The 13,596-nt window shown below is 39.3% G+C and overlaps 1 protein-coding gene across 3 annotated transcripts in view; it reads left to right on the top strand.

Annotated features, from left to right (window-relative positions):
* The window catches only part of nr5a2 (nuclear receptor subfamily 5, group A, member 2), a 62,498-nt gene that overhangs the window by 35,212 nt on the left and 13,690 nt on the right, over positions 1–13,596 (top strand). For all 3 annotated transcript variants that reach the window (XM_058760708.1, XM_058760707.1, XM_058760709.1), the window contains exons 5-6: positions 1,694–1,813; positions 5,368–5,515. In XM_058760708.1, coding sequence (XP_058616691.1) covers positions 1,694–1,813; positions 5,368–5,515 — 268 coding nt within the window. The remainder of the gene's footprint in view (positions 1–1,693; positions 1,814–5,367; positions 5,516–13,596) is intronic.

Below are 13,596 nucleotides of genomic sequence, written 5' to 3'. Positions count from 1 at the left end.
TTCTGAGGCTTTTGCTTTGCCGGATTTGGAAATCCATTCTTTGAATTGATTTCGAAATATTTGTTATGACTATGAGAGTAGCACAAACAAGAATCGCAAGCAGTCAAAACAATCCAAACCAGATATCGATGGAACCTCTCAAGATAGTAAGAGGCTTTTGCCTTGAGAAACCACAAGTATTATTTTCACTCTGACTCGCTGTTCTCATGAGACTTCATAATCATTACATTTCTGTATTTTCATGACCCTTTTGTAAACTTTTCTCATGGGTGAATTGAGAATCAACATGTAGACGTTTGAGGAATAGTCAGACGGGGACTCATTTTCACTAATTTTCCTCATTCTTGCCGACATCGGACTCAAAGAGCTCTTTTCACCTTTTGCGTTTAATAATTGACCAAGGGAGCCATGAGAACCCAAGAAGGGTGACAATGAATGTGTTGTTGGAGCCGTTCAACTCCCGTGTGAGAGTGTTTCAACGTAAGTGCACCTAACTGCGCAACGCTAAACATGCTACTTAATCACAAGGGATAAATGAAGCTGTATCGCTTGACAAACAGATTAATTAACAGCGGGTGAAAAACAGTGACATTTGGTGAAGTTCACATGAGAACGACCTCTTGCGACCAGTATTGATTTCCTACTGGCTGTCCGGACTACTAACACAGAGACACAAGCGCCGAAGGTTGAAATAACACTCAAATGACAAATGACTGAACAACAACTTGTGTGACTGAAAAATCAAAAAGAAACAACATTTGTAAGCCTTTTTAATTCCATAAAGTGGCATATTTGGCATATTAAATGAGAAACAAAAATGTACAACAGAACTTGATGTTAAATTGATTTGATCCATCTAAGATTGATCGATTGTGAAAAGTTATTTCTACACTACTAGTCAAAATTTTTGAATAATTATTATTTTCAAATGGTTTTGAAGTCTCTTATGCTTACCAAGGCTTTTTATTGGATTAAAATACAGTAAAAACAGTTAATATTGTGAAATGTTATTACAATTTAAAATAACTTTTTAATAACATATTTAATAAATATGCTAAAAATATTGATTCAGATTAGGACAGTTGCTACAGGACAACACTATTTACCCAAAAAGGATTGAAATCACTTAAAACGTTCACCCAAAAATGATACCAAACCCTTAAGACCTTCGTTCATCTTCAGAACACAAATTAAGATATTTTTGATGAAATCCGAGAGCTTTCTGACCCTCCATAGACAGCAATGCAACTGACACGTTCAAGGCCCAGAAAGATAGTAAGGACATCATTAAAATAGTCCACATGACATCAGTGGTTCAACCATAATTTTACGAAGCTACGAAAAACTTTTTGTGCACAAAGAAAACAAAAATAACACTATTCAATGGGGTCAGTCTCCCGCCACCATTCATGAGAGTACCACAACTCACACTCTCTGATTTAATCAAAAATATCTTAATTTGTGTTCCGAAGACGAATGAAGGTCTTAAAGGTTTGGTATGACATGAGGGTAAGTAATTAATGACAGAATTTTCATTTTTGGGAGAACTATCCCTTTAAACATGTTCAAAGATTATCCAGTTAATCAAGGCTAAATTCAAAACTTTGAACCATTCTGAACATGCCCACCTATTTGAAAAAGTTCTAATTTACCCAAATTACTAATTCTTATACATCTGTTGGTCTCTCCTCAGGTTGACGACCAAATGAAGCTTCTCCAGAACTGTTGGAGTGAACTCCTCATCCTGGACCACGTTTTCCGGCAGGTGATGCACGCCAAAGAGGGCTCCATCCTCCTGGTCACAGGGCAACAGGTGAGCGTCCGCTGCAGTCTTCTCCAAGCCTCCCCGTAGATCTCATCAGGCCTTTTTGCCAGTGTGGATCAACATCCTTTAAAGTGCTATCGACTGCCCCGGCCACTCCATTAAAAATAGATTACGCTTAGGTATAAACTAATGTGGCCAGAATAATCAATTGTACACTTCTTATCAAGTGCGTGGTGAACGAATAAATAAAATGGTTGGTTAAGCATGCACGAGTCATCGTGGTGAAGAAGGGATGAGAGACACAGAGAGAGATGGACAGGGAGGGAAAGCAGAAGATATGTATGATTTACCTCAGTCGTCTCTGAGGAACATCGCTGGACGGACGCCTCAGGCTCAGCTGAAGTTTTCTGCACACGAGGACCTTTAATTCTGTCTTCAGCTACAGCACATGCACACACACTTCCAGGAGATGTTTAAACTGCTTATAAATAAATATGCTTCTGTCCGCCTGTCAGTAAGGCTCGAGTTTAATTTTTAATTCTATGTTTTTTCCCTCCACCCTCTCCTGCTCAACAAAGTGATCTCCAACTGCAGTGACAGCTCAAACACAGGGACTCGTGAGCAGGAGAACTTTTCCAAAGAGTTCACAGCTTATCAGAGGATTATGTATCGAAACAGAAGTGAATTACAGGCGATAAATGATATGATATATATAACATCGATATGGAAAGGTCATCTAAGGATGAGAGCAAAGTTCAAGAAATATACGATGGTGACTTTTCATGGCTGTGGCCTAGCGGTTAACACGCACACTCTGGTAAATCCTACAGCGAGTGATGTGAGTTTGAATCCAGCTCAACTAAAGGGCAGAGAAAACCCAAATTACAGTAGACATCTTTATTGTCTCAAGAACATAGTTTCTTCTAGAACGTTATGAGATTAAATGATGAACAAACTCATATGCTCTGGTAAATTATACAGCCATCAACGCGGGTTCGAATCCGGCTCCTGACGTGATTTCCACCAAGTCAACTAAAGGACAGAGAAAACCCAAATTAAACATATTTGATGTCTCAAAAACATCTCAGTAGTTTTTCAGTATTACTCAAGCATTTCTCATCAAATTCTCCGAATTATATATACATAATTCTACAGCTCTATACTTTTTCCTATGTCATAATTTGAGACAAAGTTGATACTTAAAAGAAACAACTGAGAACTCCACTTTTTTTTTTTTTTGGTGTTGAGTCTGTTTGAGGTCAGAAATTGATTTGTTTGGTTAGTGTGAAAGTGGTTTCTAGCCTCCTGAGCCATGAAAAAGCAACCTCTGAGCAATAAAATCTGAGAACGTTTGTTAGATATCACATCTGGAGATCTGTGAGAGCTCACAGTGCTCGCTATCTTTGATTTGTCTGGATTGCGAGTGCTCTGCGTAGCGTTCCTCTATGTTTGATTAGCAAGGTCTGGCGGAGGGTTGGGGGCGGGGTGGAGGAGGACCAGACCTTGTTTGCATATTTTGCCTAATGAACAGCTGGTGCTGAAAAAAAGCCTTTGGGGAGAGAGAAGGCAAAGACCCAAACAGTTCATTACGTCCTATTATTCCAAAGCAGACTACTGACAGCCCGGCCACACAACACACTCACGCATGAACACAGATTTATGCATAACAAACAAACGCTCTGCCAGTTATTAAAGCAATATTGTGATTCAGTAAATCAGTGTAATATAACTTCAGACTGCTGTGTAGTGCATATATATGTGTATATATATATATATATATATATATATATATATATAAATAAAATGTACTAATATATAATAACAATATTTATATTGACATACATTACAATTTAGTTACTCCAAAACAGTGACCGTCAACTGAACTGCCCACCATCTCTCATCTTGTTTGAGGACGTGTCATTGTTTCTCCTTAGTGTTGGTATGGCAGCAAAGCACTGTGGGGGATCAGTCCTGAAGTGCTGCGACACATGACACTACATGGGCGGCTTTCCAAAATGTCACAGACCTACATCTCCCCCTCCACCCCGTCTTTTGCTGCATCTGTCTGTCTGTCTCTCACTCTGAAGGTCCCAGGCCTTTAGAAGAATCCAAATCATCATAATGATATTCATACAGGTCTCAGTATTTTGTAAAGATCAAGCATTCACTGATATTCACAATGTTAGAATGAATTGGGGAATATTGCTACAAACGGTTAGCTACAAGTGCTCAGTTGTCGTTATGGAACAAAATAAAAACCATGTTATGGAACAATTTTTCAGGATTTTTTTGGGGGGGGCTTTTCACCGGAATTTTCAGTAGTGTATATTTTTTAAATACTTATATTTGTATAAATATGCTTCATTTCCAAAATTTTATTTAGATTAGTATTAATGTTTGTTAAATATTTTCAGTATTTTGCATTATTATTTGTATTTTTTTAAGGGTAATCCCACTACTTTTACTTTAACTGGTTACTAATGCTTGAGGCACCTGGTCAGTTGGTCAAATCCCAGGTAATTGACAACTTCAGCAGCTTTATATGGGCCTCGAAGAGATCCACGAATACAGCCGGTGAGAAATGTGCAATTCTCCAGCCAGGACTTTAAAAAATTCCACTCATCATATTTACACAATAAATAAATTCCAATCCGCCCGTGTTTTTAATTGCAAATCCAGCTCAGAGGGAGCTCTCCTTACGCTTAGGAGGCCCGTAGTCTACCTTCTTCCAGAAACCCTGGCGCAGTCAATTATGGTAATGAATTGTCAATAAATATAAAAATTTAATATGGCCTGCTTACAGTGAGTGGCAGCTAAGGACTTGCCTCCAAGACAAATTTGCTGCTGCTGCAGATATTAAGTGCACCTGAAAGGGGAGGAGAGGGCCACGGGGGTCCCGCGCAGGGTTCGGCCCGGTAGCCTGGGGGACCTCCAGGGGCCCCCGCTCACTCGCGCCTCTTCAACCCCCACCACCCTCGTCTGGCGCGGGGCGCTGGGGTCCGAGGGTCTGGGCACCAGGGATGGAGAAACGTGCAGCTCTTCCCCGCTCGGTTTGATGCTGATTATCATTCAGACCTCGGCCCAGTGCACTGTCCCTGCTGTGCGGAGAGAAGCCTGGGAAGGAGAGAAAGGGAAAGAGGCGTATGAAACGTAGAGCTGCTAGAGCTGGTTACATGCTTACTTCAGACGGCACTGAAAAACTCGAAATGTGGTGCCAAGTGCCGTCTGGCTGATTGAACTTTTAAAGTAAAAGGATTCAAGAAATAGAATTTTCAATGATTGAGGAACAATGCCTAAACTTTTCCTAAAACAACTCGTTGTTTCAAAGCAAATATGAGCACATCTTCTCTAAATAAACGTAGTATTTCTGTTCCAAAAGTTAATACGTAACTCAATAATTACCTCAGATTGGTTTAATCAATGGCACATACTTGATCAACCAATGGAAGAAGTGTTCTTTCAGACCTCAAATTATTTTTGCAATCCTGCCCCTTGTACCTCGCTATACCTGAGATGTTTCAAACCTTCAGAGATCTGGCATGTTGCTTGTGGTAATACCTTTATTGTTTGTGTGTGTGAACACTCTCGCCCTTTCTCTTCAGGTGGATTACGCCCTAATTGCCTCCCAAGCCGGTGCCACGCTCAACAACCTCCTGAGTCACGCACAGGAGCTGGTGAGCAAACTACGATCCCTCCAGCTGGACCAGAGGGAGTTTGTCTGCCTCAAGTTCCTGGTGCTGTTCAGCTTGGGTGAGTACAGAGAAAGGGGTGGAGGGGTGGAGAGAAGCGGGCTACGGCCTCTGTGCATTATCCAAATCTCACTTGCTTGCTCTCAAGGTTCTTGAGGGACCTTGAGATAAGCCACAAGACCGCATTCACTTACCCCTGTACGATAAGACCATCATTATGAATGCCACCGTCTCTCCTTTACCGGTGATGCCAGAATAGTTTGGTCGGTCAAAACTGTTATTCTCAGAAAATCGTGTAGCTCAAAGATCTTGTTCACTCTTCATCAGTCTTCATACAGTACGTGACTAAATCAATATGCATATTTCAGAAACAATCTATGAATAAAGTGCCATTTCAGTGTGATCAAAAGACCAAATCATATTTTCTGGGGAAAATTGCCGCAAAAAAGAAATGAACATATTGGACGTTGTTACTTTTTTTTTGTTGCGGTTTAAACAGTGCAGTCAAAAACAGTTTCCAGATTTTTGGAATTTCCAAAATTCCAAAATTCAATTCAAATTTCCAAAATTCAGTTCAGATTTCCAAAATTCAAAGTTTCTGATGTGCACATCAACCTGCCATGTTTTATTCTCTTAAATGAATTTTCAGTTTTCATTTTTTTATGTGAATCTTGGTATTTCCATCTAGCAAAATGTATGTAATATCCCCAAATTTGCATAAAATATGTGAATGAAAACCTAGCTAATTACTGTTTACAAGAAGACAAGTCTTGGCCTGCCATTTTTATTTTTGGGTGAATTAATTATTATTTATTTATTAAGTAAAATAAATGTAAATAAAAATGAATGCGATATTAAAACAGAAGACATTAGATTAGTGCATTTAAGTGCTACTTAAGCTACACAAGTTCTAGCTATACTTCCAACTTGGAAACTTACAAAACCAAGGTTGCATTTTTTCTCTGTTGGAGTTAAGAAAATCAGGAGGTCATTTGCTCCAAGAGATTTTGCGTGCCGAGTGCATTCAGTAACCTTCAGTGCTTCTCTTCTGTTAGCCTGCTAGCTTTACATTGAAATGATCGGAGGTTCCATTGCTTGCAGGTCAAGGCAGCTCTTGTAGCCAGTTCACAAAAGCTGCAGGTCTCCACCATAAAAGACCACCATCAAAAAACAGGACTGGCCGTTTGTTTGGCCCCATAAGAACATGGAATATTAATGCCGACCATCCGCTTCTGCATCATCACATCAGTCACGATTGTTCCGTCCTGTGGTTCCGGAAAAGAGAATATGATGTGTGTAGGGGCGTAGGTGCTTTGATCCCATCTGTTCCGTTTGCTGCGTCCCTGAACTACCTGAAACTACGAAGCAGGACATAAGCCTTTATGTCCAGCTCCCCCATCGCACCTTGAGAAGGTTCCTCACATCTTCCCAAGACCAAAGACCAGTGTTGAAAACTCCAGACCACTCAACCTTGCTGGGTTTATGTTGATCGGCTTTGCGTAGCGGAGGTTTTTTGGTTGCAGTTTGGGGGAAATCTGGTGTAAATAATTTGGCGGAAACATCATCCATAATAAAATTCTCACCTGAGGGGAGTGTAGCGCCCCAGGCACTGCCCCGTTCTAGCAGCTCACCCCACCCATGCTGTGTGCCAGGCCCAGAGAGACCAAGAGACTAAGAGAACTAAGCCTAGAGATCAAAGATGGCTCCGATTAATAGTATCCTGTGGGTGAAGGGTGGCGGGAGCTCTGTGTACATACAAGTGCACGGATGAGAAAAACACTTTGCCAGTTGCTATTGAAAAGCCAGTCAGAGGTTAATTAAATGAAGCATGAAAATCCCATGGTGCTTTATGAAAACCATTGGAATTATGTGAACTTATCTTCTGTCTGTCTCAACCTGCTGCTCATTCTTAGGATTAAAAAGTCAATACAAAAACTAAGCAAAAATTTGCACACCAAAAGGGTCCACTTTTGTCAATAGCATAGCGATGTATGAAGTCACACAGAAGTCACTTTCAAACCAAGCATTTTTATGATGGTCAGCACAGCAAATTCACATGATCAACATGAACTTGTTGCAAAATCTGTGTTGTGAAATCTTTTGCCCTCACACGAAATTCCTAATTACATGGATTTCTATTCAGAGTACTGGATTTCACCCACGAAAAATGGCCAAACAATAGTAAAAGCGCTAATTTCAAATAATGTGTCATGAAAATTCGAACACAGCATCAGAAAGCGACATAAACTTACATCATGTCTACACCAGACAAAATATAATAGAATTTACTACAATCAGTGATGCTGTCTACACTGGATGCGGTGCAGCGCGGTGCGACAAATCCCCGACAGTAAACTGCTGCAACGTTCTATTTATGACGTACTGACACAAAGTTCAAATGATTTGCAATGCTTTGTCGCGTCCAGTGTAGAGACTATGTGACAGCAAAAAAATGGCAAGTGTGAAGTAAAGAAAAGTGGACACGGAAAATAGATGATTCAAATGTGAATGGACTGAACAGTTTTGAGTGAGTGAGAGATACCATCTTTGTTATGGATGCTGGTTCGCAGTGAGTTCACAGTTTTAACGTAAGTTTGCTTTAATTTATTTTCAAGATCTGAGGTAAAATATCTATTGTTGCTTTCACCATGGCTATAAACCTCACGCAAAATAATATTCAAACTCACATTAGGCATAAATCTACACCCCACTCACCATAATGACAAAGCAAAAAACGGATTTATCACAACTTAAATGACACTAAGTGATTGCCATGAACACCTCAAGAACATCTTGAGACATGTTTTACTAACTGTTTTCAACTAGAAATGCCATGCTAAAATGGTGGTAGTCACTGAAAAATGGTTAGACATTGATTCAGTTACCAAAAAAAACAACTCATGAATTCTAGGAGTCAACCAGGGTCATAGGAAAAATTTTAGGTCAAAAAGAGATAAAGGTTACCCCCAAAAAGTGAAATTTGTCATCATTTACTCACCTTCACGTGAGCAACATAACAAAATGTTAAAAAAAAAAATGAAGGGGTATGAAGACTTTCTATAGCCACTATATTCTATATTATATAATATAGACATTTACCATAATAAATTATACATTTTAATTCATTATATATAAACGTTTGAGTTGGGACCAGTGTAGCAGCTGTTGTCATGATACTACAATTTTATACCAAACATCTTTCATGAAGTCTGTCAGTTATCAGGTAAATGTGCTGGTAAGCCCAAGGCCACACACACAAGGTCAACATTTGGAGACTGTCTGGCCTCCATGACATTAAAACATCAAATCCAGTGCATCAGCCCTCTCACATTCGTTAAATGCAGTGTCTCCGTATTGCATTTACAAATGAAGCCTGTTAACGGAAATCAAAATCGCATTTACCCACGCCGTTCCACTCCCCACCGCTTTAAGTTAGTGTCTGTTCGCTCTCAACACGGCCAAACCATCGCAATTTGTCACTGTCGGGGAGCCCAGGGGGGCTCTTTGTAAAGCTAAGTGTCAATAAAGAGGAGGAGAGACATGAGTTGACCCGGGAGCAGTCACTTGTCTCCTCGAGCCCTCCGGCTTGTCGAGAGGACCGATGGCAGTCAGCCGATCACTTCTCACACTTTTCCGCCAGCCGAAGCGTCTCTATCTTTCCCGCTGTCAGTCTCAGTGTGTTGAATAGGTGCTTTGGCTCTAGCAGGAGCTGAAGGCTTTATCAATGGTTAAATAATTACGACCAAGACATTGATTTCCTCAACAGCAGGAAAGGCGCTGAAGGGTGAACAATGTTCTTGTGGAGTTTAAAGGGGGTAGAGACGATTATAGTGGACATTTCTGAGAAGATGCCAACATTTCAGTTGGAGCCGCCTCTGTGATTGTCTCGACCCTTCAAAAACACCTCAAGAACATCTTGAGACATGTTTTACTAACTGTTTTCAAGCAAAAATGCCATGCTAAAATGGTGGTAGCCACTGAAAAATGGTTAGACATTGATTCTGTTATCAAAAAACCGACTTATGAACTTTTAGGTCAAAATTTTAGGTCAAAAAGAGAGAAGGGTTACCCAAAAAAAGAGAAATTTGTCATCATTTACTCACCTTCACGTTGTTCTAAACTTTTATGACTTTCTTTATTCTGCATAACACAAAAGAGGATATTTTGGAAAAATGCTCAAGAGTTTTTTTGGTCAATAGGGTCCAAGGTTGTTGTTTTGGACAGCATTCACTTTTATTGTATGGGCCGTTAAAACATTCCTCAAAATATCTTCTTTTGTGGTCACAAAAGAAAGAAAGTCACCTTTTGAAGAATATGAGAATATGAATAAGAATACGAACATGACTTTTTGGGTAAACTGAGTGATTTTGGGTGGACGAACAGTATTAATCTTTACATAGTTATTTTGTTTCAGACTTTTTAATAACTCCTTTAAATTTAGTCAATATTTCATGTCATATTCAATAATTTCAGTCAGTTTTACTTTTATGCAGTCACCAAGTACCACTGCATAGCAATTTTTGGGACAAAATCCATTAATTTCAATCGGAATCCACACAATCATGAAAAATTTACCAAAGCAGATTTTGCAAATTTTGACAACCCTTTTACCATAAATTTAGCTAATGTGTGCCTTAAATGCCAGATAGTGGGCAAAATAGGATTCGTCGGCAAGAAATTACACCTAATACTCAAAAACTTTATATATTAAACAATGTAACCAAAATATGCAAAATGTCCTTGTCGTATTTTCATCAGCTATTTTTAAATTAAAATTATCGACATAATTCGCATTTCGACTTCATTATCATCAAAATTTTGAGGACACAGGTATAACAATTTTCCGCTCATGGCATCAACACTTGACTACGAGATAGGATGCATCTCAAGTCCCTGAGGCTTGTCTGTGGGGTCTCTTCCAAACACCTCTGAACAACACCGCATACAGTCACAGCACGCAGCCGTTTCCCCTTTACTCTCGCTTTAAAGGAGCAAAAAAGGCAGTTCCCACATAGGTAAGCTCTAATTAAGCCGGCCCGTCTTGTTTCCTTGATCTGAATCGATACGTCTACCCTTGTGCGAAGAGAGGGGAGATCAGTAATGCATGCGCAAAGGCTCATAACAGGTGCAAATATTCATTTCCTGAAACAGACCAAATAATTTGGAAGTCGGTTGGGATTGATTAACATTCGAGGGCTGGGACGGTTCAATATTTACGCCTTGGAGACCCCCAGCCGGGGCCAAATAATGGTGCATAAAACTGCAGCTATGTCTTAATTAAATGCAAGATAATAGGGGCAGGTTTTTCTTGTGAGCCAAGCAGTTTGGCACTGACGGGTTGTAAGTCATGTGGAATATGTGAGGCCCAGCTCTAATCAATACACATATAAAGCAAGCGCATGTGTGTGCGGACACCCTTTGAAAACACATTGACGCGGCGATGCACATGTAGGAATTTATTTTCCGTGATTTGTGACAATGTGCGGCAGCTCTTCCCCGTTCACTCACCGCGTTCGCTTGTTGTTGTCACCAAACATGCTCATTTAGATTTCACTCAAAAGTGCAAAACCTTCCAATCAGTCCTGAGTGCTCTGATATTTTACAAATCTGGTGGAGAGGAGGAAGTGGGCCCGTGCAATGACCCTAATATTTAAGGGTTATTTCTTTTGCCTGCTGTCCTTTCATTCCACGAGACAGAAATCAAAAGCCTCACTTCTGGCGCTTCGGCGAGAGGCTCTCTTTGAAACGGCAACCTCATTAGGAGCCTTAAGAGGCTTTCAGACTTTATCAGGCTTTAAAAGCTGCTGATATCTGTGGACATGGCACAACGCGGCAACGGGCTTGTGCTTTTAAAGGGGAGTGAAAGGATGGCACTTTACCTTTAGGCCCACTAGCTTTTGTCATGCATTCAGTCAGTTCGCCGAATTCCGGCCATTCCGCTCCGATTTCGACACTTTGATTGTGTGTCATGGCTGCAATTTGCTTTTATCTCTTTGCTTTTTGTTCTTTATCTGTTACTACACATTACTTTATGATTAGCTTTAAATTGCAAACAACTTTAAGAGTGATTGGTGATCGTTAGCCATTAGCGTCGTTATCTGAATGTCTACAAACGCTTCAGATAAGTAGCACGGGCAAGAATCTACATCTATGGATTTATTCTTGATAAAGGCGAGATGAACTCTGTCTATTACTCTTGACAGATAGAGGATTTGTTTTGTGATTTTAATGTTACACTTGAAGATCAAATCACTGGCATTGAAATATTGTCAGGCCAAGACTTTTTATTCCACAGTTTCTGCTGAATGGATTTAAGTATGGTAAAACATGGTGAATGGTACTCAGAGTACTACACTGTACAACAGCGTTTTAGTGCCCACATTAAAAATAAACAAATGTAAAATTTTACAATAAATATTTAGAGAAAAATCATATGATAGGACTTTAGTTGTTACATATCTAATATGCATATAGTTGAATTAATAAAGTAAAAATTCCAAACTAAAAAGAACAAAGTATTGGAAAGTTGTAGCATTATGAGATTAAAGTAGCTAAAACTATGTCACATCATCATTTTATTTTCAGAATCTTATTATTATTATTATTAGTAGTAGTAGTAGTAATATTGGTCATATGTAATATGCATACATATATGTTGTTAAATTAATAATTAAAAAGTAAAAAATACAAGAATAAAGCCATAATATTATGACATTAAAATTGTAATATTTTAAGGGAAAACAAGTATAATTTAGAATAATTTATTTTATTTAGTATTATCATAAATTTAAAATGATCTTTCGTTTTTACATTTTCATGTAAATGTTAGTATGTTTTAGTAATTTTATGTGCTTTTGTCGTTTGTATTAGTTTTAAATCTATCTGTTTAGCTTTAATTTATATCTATTTGAGTTTTAGTTAATCATAGTACTTCATCTTATTTTATTTCACTTGGTTCACAAGGCAACATTACAATTTAATTTGTATAAAAGGTTAAGTTTTTCATCTTATTTATATCATATTTATGTTTTATTTTCTATTTAAATGAGCAAAATCGATTTTTAATGGTTTTAGTTAACAATAGCAACACTGCTATAAGTAACCAAAAGCATAGTAATATTATCATTTTAAGCATTTTCCAATTGCAATTCCATCTTTAAAACTACATGCGAGCCAGAACCTCACCGAAATCCAGAACACGATTGCATCTGGCACTAAAAAAACCATGTCAGGTGAACCGCGCATCCGTGAACTGTTTGTAAAGGTTTTCCCCACTTTCAGAGAGCGCAGACCGGCTGGATTTGCCTTCAACAAAAGCTGTGGATGAAGTGATTGAGAATACACTGAGCTATAGCTACTTGTTTTCCTTCTCCGTCTCACAACTCTTCCTCTGTCCCGTCGGATTCCTCTCTTCCTCTGCCTCTGCCAGAGCCTTATTACAAGCTGTCAGTTTATTGTAAAACATTAGGAAAGCAGAGGGACACTTGCTGTAACTGTCTTATCGATCTAGGGGATAGATTCTGTGATTTAACGCCCAAGCCTCCCATATTTCCACATTTTCAGCCTCCTATTAAAGCCTGTGCTTTCCTTTAGCTATTGATGTATCAACATTAACTGTTACAAGCAACTACAGAAAATCAATGACCAACTTTTATTACCGGCTGCATAACACGCTAGCTGGCTCACGCTCCAGTACTTAGCAGGCAGGCCGGGCCCGAAACATGCCCCGCTCATGTCAGGTGTTTCCTAAGTGATATCTGCACTGGAAATATCAATCATAAGAGCTCCGGCTGTTTCTGCCTGTTTGTGCAGATACTTGCCCCAGAACAGAGCGCTTGGGTGCCATTTTTATGATACCTGGCCTGCGATGCTACAAGATTCACAGCAAACAACAACTATCAATATCCGTAATGTTCCGGACTTTTGCATTCGATTCGGTAGCAGCACCTTTAGCGATCATTCGCAGCTTTAACTAGCAATACACATATTCATTTCCAAGTATAATGAGCATGCATGCTATAAAATAATAATAGCTCACCGTTTCTGTCTATCACATGAATCGAAAGAGATGCATTTGAAAAGGAACGGCGTGGCAAAAACAGATCACCCTTAAAGATTTATGAGACCTGCGGTCCTGCCGGG

Source organism: Onychostoma macrolepis, chromosome 22 (assembly GCF_012432095.1).
Source record: "Onychostoma macrolepis isolate SWU-2019 chromosome 22, ASM1243209v1, whole genome shotgun sequence".
NCBI classification, from domain to species: Eukaryota; Metazoa; Chordata; class Actinopteri; order Cypriniformes; family Cyprinidae; genus Onychostoma; species Onychostoma macrolepis.
Note: the sequence above shows the minus strand (reverse complement) of the source record. Positions and strands in the feature narration are given on the sequence as shown.